The following is a 12,136-nucleotide window of genomic DNA, read 5'->3' as shown; positions in this document are numbered from 1 at the left end:
CCCCCACCAGCCTCCCCTCAGCAGTTGGAACACGCAGCCTCTCCTCTAGGACTGCAGTGATAGAGGCTTGCCCAAAAGTTCAGAGATGGCTTTCCCGTTCCCTGCCCACACCACAGCCTTCCTGCCCCCTCCAGCAACATACGCGACACACATACCTTCACATGTGTGCACACCCCACACGAGCCAGTCAGTCTTACCTGTTTCAAAATTGCCTCACCCTGTCCTTTGTCTTCCCCCCAGATTGTGACACAGATGTGAAAAGGCCCATTGGAGGTGACAGACAGGAGGCCATCCAGCCAGGTACTCTGGGAGGTGCAGGTGGCTTTAGGACACTAGGGAACTCTCCGTTGGTCTGCTGGTTATGCTCGTGCAGTGTGCATGGGATAAGAAATATTAATAATATGTGCAAGCCACGTTTGATTTCCACGGCACTAGCAGAGTGGCCTGGTGAACACTATACGTTGCATGAATAACAACCTGGTAGAGACGGAGGGATGTTTGACCAGTCCCCTCTCATCAGAAATCCTTGTTCACTGGGAAGTGCCAGTGCATTCCAAGTCAGCTCCACAGGCACGTGTGCTACCAGGAGGGTCCAGGCAGAAGAGGCTGAGCCCAGCCCAGAACACAGACGGTGGCCAGGATATCAGGCCAAGATGGGAGCCTGGTCCATATTCCCAGGCTCACAGACAAAAGAAAGCTCCAAGAGTACCTGTTCTTGCAAGAGAGCCTCTTAGACAAAGGGCAGACAGCACAGTACCCCAGCTGGAGTGTCCCTGCTCCCGGCCACACCAACCAGAAGTGCCTGCAGCCTTGATTTAATTTTGCAAGGTGTCTCATTGCTGTGGTTCACTCTGAAAGGAGACAGAGTCCCAAAGGAGAAGTCAAATAATTCATTTTGAAATCGCAGGCTATCTCCATCGCTGATAGACGCTTCCAGACAAAAGAAAAGCATCCATACTGACTTGCAGGGTAGCAGCCGGATTAACTCGGTTTGCACCCAGGCTACTGCCCTGCAGGGGGGACTCAATTGTTTGCCAGCGCAGTGTCAGTTTTTATTTGACTAGACTGGCTTAGTTTGCATTTTATATGAATATTTTGATTTCATTACACAATGAAATTAAACTTGTATTTACATCAGAACCAAGATGAATTAAATCATTCAGTTACTCTGATCCCAGAATGGTAGCCGGTTTGCACGGCTCGAGCTTTTGACCTTGGGGATCCCCAAGGTCGTGAGACTCAGAATTTAGGATTGCTTGGGCTCATCTTTTCTCCTTTCTGTCCCCAGGTTGTGTAGGAGGGCCCAAGGGATTACCAGGCCTGCCAGGACCCCCAGGACCCTCAGGTAATGCACAGAGGGAACCCAGAGTGCACCCAGCCTTCCTCCCACATCTTCACGCTTCTGTGTCTCCCTCGCGCATCTTTCCTCTGATCTTGTATCCCCCGTCCCAGACATGGTCGTGTCCAGCATCTCAGCACAAACTGGTCTTGCACCTGTGGGGAGCCACTGTCGTTTGCCACTATAGAAAAAGGAGTCTGGTAGCTGACACTGAGTTGGGGCCCGGCTACAAGAGAAAATTCAGCCATGGTCACAGGGGAACACCCCCAGGGGCAGAGATGGAAGCCTTATGTTTAGGACTGGAAAGGGGTTGTACCTCTATGTATTTTCATTTTATGCCTCTCCATCCCAGGATCTAGGGAAAGAACTTACAGGAGAGGATTCTTTCTTTTGGGTTTTGACTGACAGGAAACAGGAGTAAACAAGGCTAGAGTGTGTGTCTCTAGCACCTGGGAGAACCTGGCCTTCTGTCTGCTGGTCCAGGCCATCTCCCAGCCCGTATGAGAAAGAGTCTAGATGCTCTTCACAGAGCCCATGCCTAGGGCCATCCGTGCTTTCTCAGAGATGGCGTGTCCAGTGTTGGCGGTGGGGCCCTGGCCAGCCACCACTGCTCTCGGGATCCCCTGCCTACACCCAGACTCTGCTGCCCTGCGCTCCAGGGTCTCCGTGGGCCTGTGAGCATCGGGGAACACAGAGCCAGGAGAGGAGGGCTGGAGCCTGAGAGGTGGCTCTGTGCCTGTGTCCATCAGCCTAAGGAAAGCGAGTTCTCTGGGCGGTGGGAATTCCCCTTTGGATGTCTCTTCCACTCGGCCTGTGATGGGACCAGGGAAGCACATCACGTGGATAACAGTGTTGCAAGCACGAGACACAGCCAGAGCTGTTCTCACTTGTTCCTTCTGGAACTGAGTCCCCACCTGTGCAAGACGAATAGTGCAGACAGGCGTTCTAGATGCTTCCTGCTGCACAAATCATGCCCTCACCACTTCCCGTGATAAACTGTAAAGAGTGACACCAGTGTAGTACGAACAGCACTGAGAGTTAGGAAAGTGGGCAGACGCATTCTGTGTGCCCTGCGCCTAAGGGCGTCTGCGGAGTGCACCATGATCACAGGGTCTGGGAACCACAGGACAAATGCAGAGGTATCATTTGCACCATGAGCAGAGAGGTAAAGGCTCCTTGTGTTGTCTTCTGAGAACTGAACTTGTATCTTCCGCATTCCATTAGACCTGCCCCCGGTCTAATTCCATCCATGGATTTCAACACCGTCACTCATACAGCAACCCCCAAAATGGTGACAACTCCGCATGTCTCAGATGGTCAGGGAGAACCAGAGGCCAGCATGCTCAACACACACCCAGACCACAGCCGTGTGCCAAGGCCGGTCACCGGGAAAGCCTCAGCGGTCCGAGTGTGGGTTTCTGTGGCTTTGGGGCTCCCCCAGCCATGCCCAGTTATTTCCATCTCACGCCCAGGCCCCCACTGCTGGGAGCCCCTTGCTGGCCTCCCGTCCACTCCTCCCTCTCACTCCCACTGTCTGCACACCACTTTCCAAGACTGGAGGGTGGATTTGCATCACATCCCCTTCCCCAGACGCCAGGAACGGGGATGAAAAAGCGTGGCAGTTGGGTTTTGTGACATTGGTGAGGAACCTCAACCCTTCAATTAGAAAACACTTCTGGAGCCCACACACTGGGCCAAGCAGGGTTCAAGTGTTTGAGAAGAGTCAACTCATAGTCCTCATGGCATCCCCATGAAGCAGGCAGTCATTCTCCCCACTTTACAGATGAGGAGACTGAGGCACAGAAAGTTGTCAGTGGTCGCATGGATAGAATAGGTAGGGCTAAAATTTACAGCCAGGCATTCTGACCCCACCGCCAAAGCCCTCCTTTAGAGCACTGTAGAATCTAAATATTGGATATTATTATTATTATGGTTCCAGTCCGTAAACAGCATTTTAAACACTGAAAATCATTCTGTAAGCCTGGAGGTGCTGTTTCAGGCTGACATTCCCGCCAGCGCCATTATTTCCCGGTTTCATGAGATCCACATTAAGTCGGATGCCAAGCATGACCACACCCATTTATCCTCGTGAGACATGATGTGTTCTGTGGTTTATTTGGGTGTTTAGGTGCCAAAGGCCTCCGAGGAATCCCAGGCTTCTCAGGAGCTGATGGAGGACCAGGGCCCAAGGGTTTGCCAGGAGACCCAGGTCGTGAAGGGTTCCCAGGACCCCCAGGTGAGTGAGATCAGACCCCCATTCAGCCCCTGGGTTCCAGGGCAGGGACCTGTGTGTGGTTCGTCAGCATCCAGCTCTATTATCTTCCAGTTTGTAGAAACTGTTTTGACAAATACTTGACAACTTTTGCATTTGTCCTTGGGAGATTAGAAATTCTTGAATTTTCATCACTGATATTGTACTGGGTTTTTGCAGAAGCTACCTACAGATCTTGCAGGAAAAAGGAGACAGTGTTGCGGAATGGCTGTCCTCCGCAACACCTGTCTCCCAGGTATGTCCTCGGTGTTAATAATGATTAATATTAAACATTCTAAAGGCAACACAAAGTTATCCTCTCCTGAGAGAACCCTTAAAGGCATAAATAGCCCTCTCACGATGTGGCTGCAAGAGCTTAAGGCATTAATCTGTATGTGGAGGAAAACGAGGTTTCCCTTAACCAGCTCTGGTGAGGAGTACCCACTTGCATGTCAGTGTGCTCTGGAATGCAGCCTGACGTCCACAGACGTAGGTGTCCTGCAGTTGTACCACAGGCGATGTGCATGAGTGTGATGGCACTGCCTTGATTGCAGGGGCATGCACGTCTTTTTTTTTTTTAATGAAATGGAGTCTCACTCTGTCACCAAGGCTGGAGTGCAATGGCAGAATCTCAGCTCACTGCAACCTGCACCTCCAGGGTTCAAGCGACTCTCCTGCCTCAGCCTCCCAAGTAGCTGGGATTACAGGCATATGCCACCATACCTGGCTGGGTTTTGTATTTTCAGTAGAGACAGGGATTTCACCATATTGGCCAGGCTGGTCTCGAACTCCTGGCATTAGGTGATCTGCCCGCCTCGGCTTGCCAAAGTGCTGGGATGACAGGCGTGAGCCACGGCACCCGGCCACACACATCTTCAGTAGTGTGTCTAATGAAGCCATGGAAGCCGTGATGGACAACTTTCCACCCAAGATGGAACATCCTTCCACAGGGTCCTGGGCAGGTTCTTCCAGCCTCTGCTGGAATCCCGCTTGTCACCTAGAACCTGTGGCACATTGGAACCCTCTTGTTGCTAGAAAATTCCTCCCTAGAATACAGCCTACCTTCCAGGGAGTTCTCACTGGGCTGTTCCTGAGCCACACAGTTGACTTCCTCGTAACCACACACCCTGAGAGAGGGGCCACATCTCCCACAGACGTCTCATGAACAGGCAGAACTGACGCCGGGAACACACCCTTTCTTTTAATGACATCTTTCCATGCTGTTGGAATTCTGAGCAACCTTCTGGGACCCCCACTTATCAGGATTCCTTTCCAGCCGGGCTCTAGAAACTGAATAAAGCGCTCCCCATGTCTGGAATATCACAGAACGTCGGGACTGTTGCACCCTTAGGTTGAGCATCCTGCAGATGTTCCCAGTGAAGACTGACTGAACCCTGCCCCTCCCCGATCTCCACTCAGATAGCTGGTTTAAGCCTCAAGGCAGGAGCGTCTGTCAGTCTCTGATAGATGGTATCTTTCTGAATTTCGTGTTGCAGCCCACAGGGATTGTTCCAAACCCCGACCCTGTTTCCTTTCATATGATGGTTTCTCCATGGTTTTCAAAATTGGGAAGCGGACTTTCTGTGTGTGTATCAAGACCCTGGTCAAAACAGCTCTGCATTCGAGTGAAGCAAAGGAAGTCTGCATGCCTCTGCCCCGGGGAGGGGTCTCTGGAGTGGTGTTGCCCTGCGGGAAGAGTCTAAGTATTTAGAAGGGCAGCATTGCCACTCTCGTGATTTCAAATATACTAAGTTTAAGCATTCATGATTTTGAGAGGAGGAGGATGATTCTTGAACATTTTCCTGCTGTGAGTATGAAAGTTCTCTGGTAATTATGATTGGAGTGCCCAGCCATGTCTGCGTGAACACCATACGGGGCTCCCCTGTAGCGGGGAATGGATGGGATGTGCCCATTGCCAGGCGATTTGGACAGTTGCCCACGTGACTTGGGAGCCTGTTCCGCCATCAAATGTGAGCCCTTACGTCATGAGCGGAGGCTGGGGCAGGCCGGGGTGGGTGGCGATTGAGGAACTGACCGGTTTCTGAAACGCGTGTCACTTTTTATGGTGCTGAAATATATTGTACTTCTGTCGCCACGTGCAGAAGAGGATAAAACGCCCAATTCAAGGACTGCAAAAATCAGAGAGTCTGTTCCAGATCTGAGACCCACACGGGCACACCCAAGCACACGGCTCCCTGGGCACAGCTTGTCACATGGCCAGGGAAAGTCATGTCTCTTCGTTGTGAGTAAATCACACCGTTGAAACTCTGAGTACGGTCTAGCTCATTAACGTCAAGTTAATCCAGATCCTTGATTCTGTGTTCCAGTCACTCCCAGCTCGCAGACAGGGATGGCTGTACAGGCCCACGAGGGCCCAAGGCCCTGCTTATTGGATCTTTTTGGTGGGATACACCCCACAGAACACAGAGAACGTTCCCTTTTCTATATCCATACGTAGGAGTGCCGAGCCTGTCACGTGCTTGATCCTGTCCCAAGGAATCACTTGCCAGTCTCATCGTTGTAGGCTTCTCTCCTGCTGCACAGCGGGGGTGGCGGTGACCTTAGAAGCCTTTCCTTCTGAGCGCAGTGTGACTGTCAGCTGTGGGAGTTCATTCTGAGGCCACGTCAGGGCTGACTGCACCGAAAAAGGAAGTGACCTGATGAGATCATTTGATCCAGTGGCAGCCGCAAAAGACACAGGACAGCCACCTTCCCTCCATCCACAGATGGGATGGGATGATTTTCACGGTCCATACAGCAGAGGGGTGTCGTTCCTCTTCGAAGCGTTTCCAAACTGACAGTGATGGGTTTCTACCAGGGAGGTGTTACGGCAGGCAGCATTTTGGCTTTGATGGCCCTGCTCGTGCCTGCCTCCCTGGGATTTCGCTGTTCCTCACTCACCACAACCTAGAAGGTCCTACAAAAAGCTGTTCTTATTTGCAAAGCAGGGGAAGCCATGAATTATGCAAATTTAGGTCCAAGGAGGCGTTGTTAAGGGCTTGTCCACCTTCGCTCAGTTTTAGGGCTGGGGGCCGGATGGCGGGGGAAGCAGAAGAAACGTAACCAACAGAACAACGTGGCAAAGGTTGTAGGTTCCAAGAAGGGCCACAGGGACAAGGGCTCGAGCTGAGGGGTGGGGAATGAGGAGCTGAGGAGTGAGGAGTGAGGAGGGAGGAGTGAGGAATGAGGGATGAGGGATGGGGAATGAGGAATGAGGAATGAGGAGTGAGGAATGGGGAGTGAGGAATGGGGAATGGGGAATGAGGAATGAGGGATGAGGAATGAGGAGCTGAGGAGTGAGGAGTGAGGAATGAATGAGGAATGAGGAATGAGGAATGAATGGGGAATGGGGAATGAGGAATGAATGGGGAATGAGGAATGGGGAATGGGGAATGAGGAATGAATGGGGAATGGGGAATGGGGAATGAGGAATGAGGAATGAGGAATGAATGGGGAATGGGGAATGGGGAATGAGGAATGAGGAATGAGGAATGAGGAATGAGGAATGAATGAGGAATGGGGAATGAGGAATGAGGGATGAGGAATGAATGGGGAATGGGGAATGGGGAATGAGGAATGAGGAATGAGGAATGAGGAATGAATGGGGAATGGGGAATGAGGAATGAGGAATGAATGGGGATGGGGAATGGGGAATGGGGATGAGGAATGAGGAATGGGGAATGGGGAATGGGGAATGGGGAATGAGGAATGAGGGATGAGGAATGAATGGGGAATGGGGAATGGGGAATGAGGAATGGGGAATGAGGAATGAGGAATGAGGAATGAATGAGGAATGGGGAATGAGGAATGAGGGATGAGGAATGAATGGGGAATGGGGAATGGGGAATGAGGAATGAGGAATGAGGAATGAGGAATGAATGGGGAATGGGGAATGAGGAATGAGGAATGAATGGGGAATGGGGAATGGGGAATGAGGAATGAGGAATGAGGAATGCCTTCTGAGGACCCCACAGCCAAATGTTTGCTGTTTCCAGCCTCTTTTTGACACTTATCTTAGAACGTCACCAGGCTAACTTGTGGGTTGGGGCCCACCCATGTTTCCTTTTAGGGTTCATAGGACCCCGAGGATCCAAAGGTGCAGTGGGCCTCCCTGGCCCAGATGGACCCCCAGGTCCCATCGGCCTGCCAGGGCCAGACGGGCCCCCTGGGGACAGGGGCCTTCCTGGAGAAGTCCTGGGAGCCCAGCCCGGGCCACGGGGAGATGCCGGTGTGCCTGGACAGCCTGGGTTTAAAGGCCTTCCCGGAGACAGAGGCCCCCCTGGATTCAGAGGTGAGTGCCCCATTGGGGAGCCAGGGGCCCCATCCCAGCTGCACAGGGCCTCCAAGGGCGACCCCAGTCCCTTCCAGGGGATTTGGTAGGAAGCAACAGTGCCCTATGGTGCCAGCCATGCGTACCTTCTCCCATGGCCTCCCAATGCTCCTTTAGAAAGTGTCTGTGACAACATCTTGATACCTGCTGTAGTCAATGCAGTCTGGCCATCTGAGAACTTTGACAGGTGTGGATTAACTGATGTAATCTGTTGTCAAGTTGCATATGCCTGGCCGTGACGGGGGCCGTGACAGGCTCACTGGTTTCCTTGGCAGAATCTGTACAGTTGGTATGAAGAAAAGATGATGGGCCTGACCATGCTTAGTCAGAGGTGAAGAAGGAAAATAGGAATAATCTGGAATGCACTTTTAGTGGTGTAAAACTTAATACTTTTTAAAAATGTGTTAATGTTGTTTACAATGTTATCAATGTATCTCTATCAAAGTAGAGCACCCACATTTCATGAGTGACAAGGCACCCAGTGACTTTAAGGGTTCAACGGATGCCAAATCGGCTTTGGGAACCGCAGCCCCAAGCTTTAATGAAAGATGATGCTGTGGACAGCAGGTGTTCACACTGAGTGAAAGAAGTGGGGAGAATGCGATGGAATACATTAAATGTCTCCAGTGATAGAGTTTTATTCATTCATAGTTATTTTAATGTTTCAAAGACTATTTTTAAATGTGGCACAATGTTCAAAATATAAAGTCAAGTGAAGAAAACTAGGTTAAAACTGTACTTACTGTGCCATGTCAACTCTGCAAAGGTCTAGTTATTTGTAGGGATGGAAAAGGGCAGGAAGGAAATGCCCAGTGGTAGTCACTATCCCTGAGTGATGGTGTACGTTACCGTGATTTTATCCTTTATACTTCTTTGCATTTTCCTGATTCTCTAGAGTCCAGAAAAGCATAAAGTACTCTTTTAACAGAATGAGTGTGTGGAGGGAGATGCTGTCTGTGACCAACAGTCCAGAGTCCGCCCCTACAGCTCTTGTCTCTGATTCCCGCAGGAAGTCAAGGGATGCCTGGGATGCCAGGGCTGAAGGGCCAGCCAGGCCTTCCGGGACCTTCCGGCCAGCCAGGCCTGTCCGGGCCTCCAGGACAGCATGGATTCCCAGGAGCTCCTGGCCAAGAGGGGCCCTTGGGGCTGCCAGGAATCCCAGGTCTTGAAGGTAAGACTCCAGCCCCCCCCATAAACAAGTAGGGTCCTCACTGGTCCTGCCAAGAGAACTAGCACTGCCTTCTCTGTGGAGCTCTCAAACTCTGTTCCATGGAACCCCTTAAGAGCTGCAGGGGTTCCCAAACCAGAACATGTATTTCGCCTAACAAGGAGACATAAACAGCCTGAGACATCGGCTCATCCTCTGTTCCTGTTATATATATTAAGGATCTAGGGGAGGTTTCATCAGGAAAAAAGAAAAAGAAAGAAATTCCCACTGCAAAAGTTCAGAATCACTGCTCTGATGTGGTGAGGAGAAATTGTTTTATGAAAGTGCAGGGTGTGAGTTGGAAGCAGGTGGAAAACTGGGGTGGGTAGACTGGAGCAGAGTAGTGGGGAGGGGAGCCTCGGCTGCATGCCCACCACACAGAGGCCAAGGCAGGTGGCAGAGGTGGCCCGGAAGACAGCAGGGCACAGCATCCATGGGCATCACCCACCGCTGGCCAGGCCACTCTTCCAGCACTCAGCACAGCCAGTTTCCCAGACTTCTACACCTCATGGTCCAGTGAAACTGTCAGTGCAGGTTGGAGGAATCAATACACTTTCCCACCTTTTTGTTTTGTCCAGAAAAACAGCTTTTTAAGGAAGTGTTTTATGTCACCAAAGGACACTGTAACTGAAAAGTGGGAAAGATGCAATTACTTAATAAGGAGTGGTCTCCATGGACTACAATCACCTTTTAGAAACTCTCAGTCTTACCATACTTCTCTGGTTTGCCAGTCAGGCGACAACTTTGTCCAGGACCTTAGCAGGTCTTCCTAGGGAACTGCCGCACCACTTGAAGACACACACTGGCTTCCCCCATGTGGGGCCTTGCCTGTGTCCAAGGGCTGGGGGCTGGACTCAGGCAGGGCCCACTCCCCCGTTGCCACACTAGCCACTGGCTTCCCGGGGTAGCAAACCTGAACCAGAGGTTCAGGCTCCTATCTCAGTATTAATAGGGTGGTGCTGGTTCTCAACTACTGAGAATCAGCTGAACACAGCCTCATGTGGTGCTGACGAGACCCGTGGGAAAGCCTGTTCTGAACTGAAGCCGACACTTCATGTGGGGAGAGACACACATTACAAGGCTTCCACTTGGCCTGGGCAAGCCAGCAGAGTGACCAGGCCACGCAGCCCCCAGTGACCCAGAGGAGGCGGGGACAGGCAGGTCAGAGCAAGCCCAAGGGGAGAAGTACCTGGCACCAGCAGGGGAGAAGGCTGGGACTCGAAGGCAGGGTGCTCTCTAGGAAGGGGGACCACCCCAGCAGAGGCAGGATTGCCCAGGGAACACTTTGGAGCCTGTGATCCCCCAAACCGGCTGGGGAAGAGAATCTGATATGAGGGGGCTGGGGGGTTTGGATAGGAAGATTGAGCCAAGGGTTGGGAGGAGTGAATGCTGGAGCTAAGGAGTTAGAGCCCAGAGGCAGAGGGGGCTTTTGGGAGTTTTTAACAGAGAAATGCATTAAGAAGGGATTTTAGGGACCCAGCAGGCAGTTCTCGGAAGGCTTGGAGTCGGGGGAGGCGCGAGGACAGCTATGGGCTGGGAGCTGCCAGGCTCATGACAGTGGCAATGGTGAGATGGGAGCACAGAGACCAAAGAGGCAGCGGCAGCAAATGGGCAGCTGGAGCGTCCCCCAGACTAACTCCAGGCTGGAGCCAGTGATGTTTGCGAGGAACAGGCCAGCTCTTGACTAGCCCAGTGACCAAGGCCCCCCACTCAGATCAGCATCCAAACAGCTTCGTCCCTTGGCTTCTGAAGGCTACAGAGGGAAAGCCATGTTGGCTGGCACCCCCAGCACAGCCTCAACCTCCAGATAAAGACCTCTTCTGAAAGGCCAGCCCCAGGGTCCCGCTCAGGCCACACTTTGGAAACTCACCCCAACATGGCGGCATTCCACTTTCCTTCCAAGAAGCTTTTCTTACCGAACACTCAGAAGTAAGATGATGTTCTTTCTGCTGTAAAAGCAGAAGAGAAATTTCCTGTGTGTGTGTCTGTCTACCCTCTTTGATTTGCTCCTCTTCCCGACAGGTCTGCCTGGAGATAGAGGGGACCCTGGGGACATAGGCGCTCCTGGCCCTGTGGGCATGAAAGGTCTCTCTGGTGACAGAGGAGATGCAGGCTTGGCAGGGGAGCGAGGCCATCCAGGAAGCCCTGGATTTAAAGGAATTGATGGAATGCCTGGGACCCCCGGGCTAAAAGGTAATTGTGTGACTGTTACCTTTGCGGGGTCACTTTGTGGGGAGGTTGGGTCTGATAAACTCTGACCTGAGACAGCTCTGCTGGGCACCTCTGTGGGCCGCGGGGCTGGCCTCACACATCTGCAGATTGGAGGCCTTGGGACTCTCCTGACCCAGGAGACAGCAGCCCCAGGACGGCTGGTTAATGCTGCTTAGACGCTGGTGGGACCAACGTGCCTGACAAAGCCAGTTTATGAATTTGCCAAGACAAAGTGCTCTTGCCTGGGAAGCATCATCTTACTGTAAATATGACCATCTGCACAGGGAGATGTGTGGAGAGGTCCACTCAGGAGCCTGGATTCAGATCCAGAGGTTATTTGGTGAATTTGAAACCAAAGCAAAGCAAAGTAGTTGGTTACAGGGATAGGTTTATTTCAGCACAAGCAGGCCAATCTAGAAGCAGAGCCCTCCAGCCCGTGAACATTGCTAGAGACACACAATTCTGTCCTTCTGTTACTGGAGACACTGTTCTGTCCTTCCGTTGCTGGAGACACATGGGTGGGTCTTTCCATTACTGGAGACATATGGGTCTGTCTTTCGGTTGCTGGAGACACCTTGGTCTGTCCTTACGTTGCTGGAGACATTGATCTGTCTTTCCATGGTCCTGTGTCGCGTTTCCATGCCAGGTGCAGTGTTACTGCTGCCCTCCTTTCCAGCGCGCCCCTCTGCCTTTGTCTTGATGGGCCTGTGGGCCCGTGGCCTGCGTCACCTTCAGATTTCCCTCCTAGTCTTCCTGCCTGACCTTTATGTTTCCTTGTTGCCAGTGTCTGGTCTGAAG

At 52.0% G+C, this 12,136-nt stretch overlaps 1 protein-coding gene across 1 annotated transcript in view; it reads left to right on the top strand.

Annotated features, from left to right (window-relative positions):
- COL4A2 (collagen type IV alpha 2 chain) overlaps positions 1–12,136 on the top strand; it is a 206,709-nt gene that overhangs the window by 166,854 nt on the left and 27,719 nt on the right. Inside the window, exons 26-31 of the mRNA XM_033177281.1 lie at positions 241–300; positions 1,289–1,345; positions 3,468–3,575; positions 7,660–7,881; positions 8,930–9,091; positions 11,150–11,320. Coding sequence (XP_033033172.1) covers positions 241–300; positions 1,289–1,345; positions 3,468–3,575; positions 7,660–7,881; positions 8,930–9,091; positions 11,150–11,320 — 780 coding nt within the window. The remainder of the gene's footprint in view (positions 1–240; positions 301–1,288; positions 1,346–3,467; positions 3,576–7,659; positions 7,882–8,929; positions 9,092–11,149; positions 11,321–12,136) is intronic.

The sequence above is a fragment of the Trachypithecus francoisi genome, unplaced genomic scaffold (assembly GCF_009764315.1).
Source record: "Trachypithecus francoisi isolate TF-2019V2 unplaced genomic scaffold, Tfra_2.0 Lachesis_group18, whole genome shotgun sequence".
Taxonomy (NCBI): Eukaryota; Metazoa; Chordata; class Mammalia; order Primates; family Cercopithecidae; genus Trachypithecus; species Trachypithecus francoisi.
Note: the sequence above shows the minus strand (reverse complement) of the source record. Positions and strands in the feature narration are given on the sequence as shown.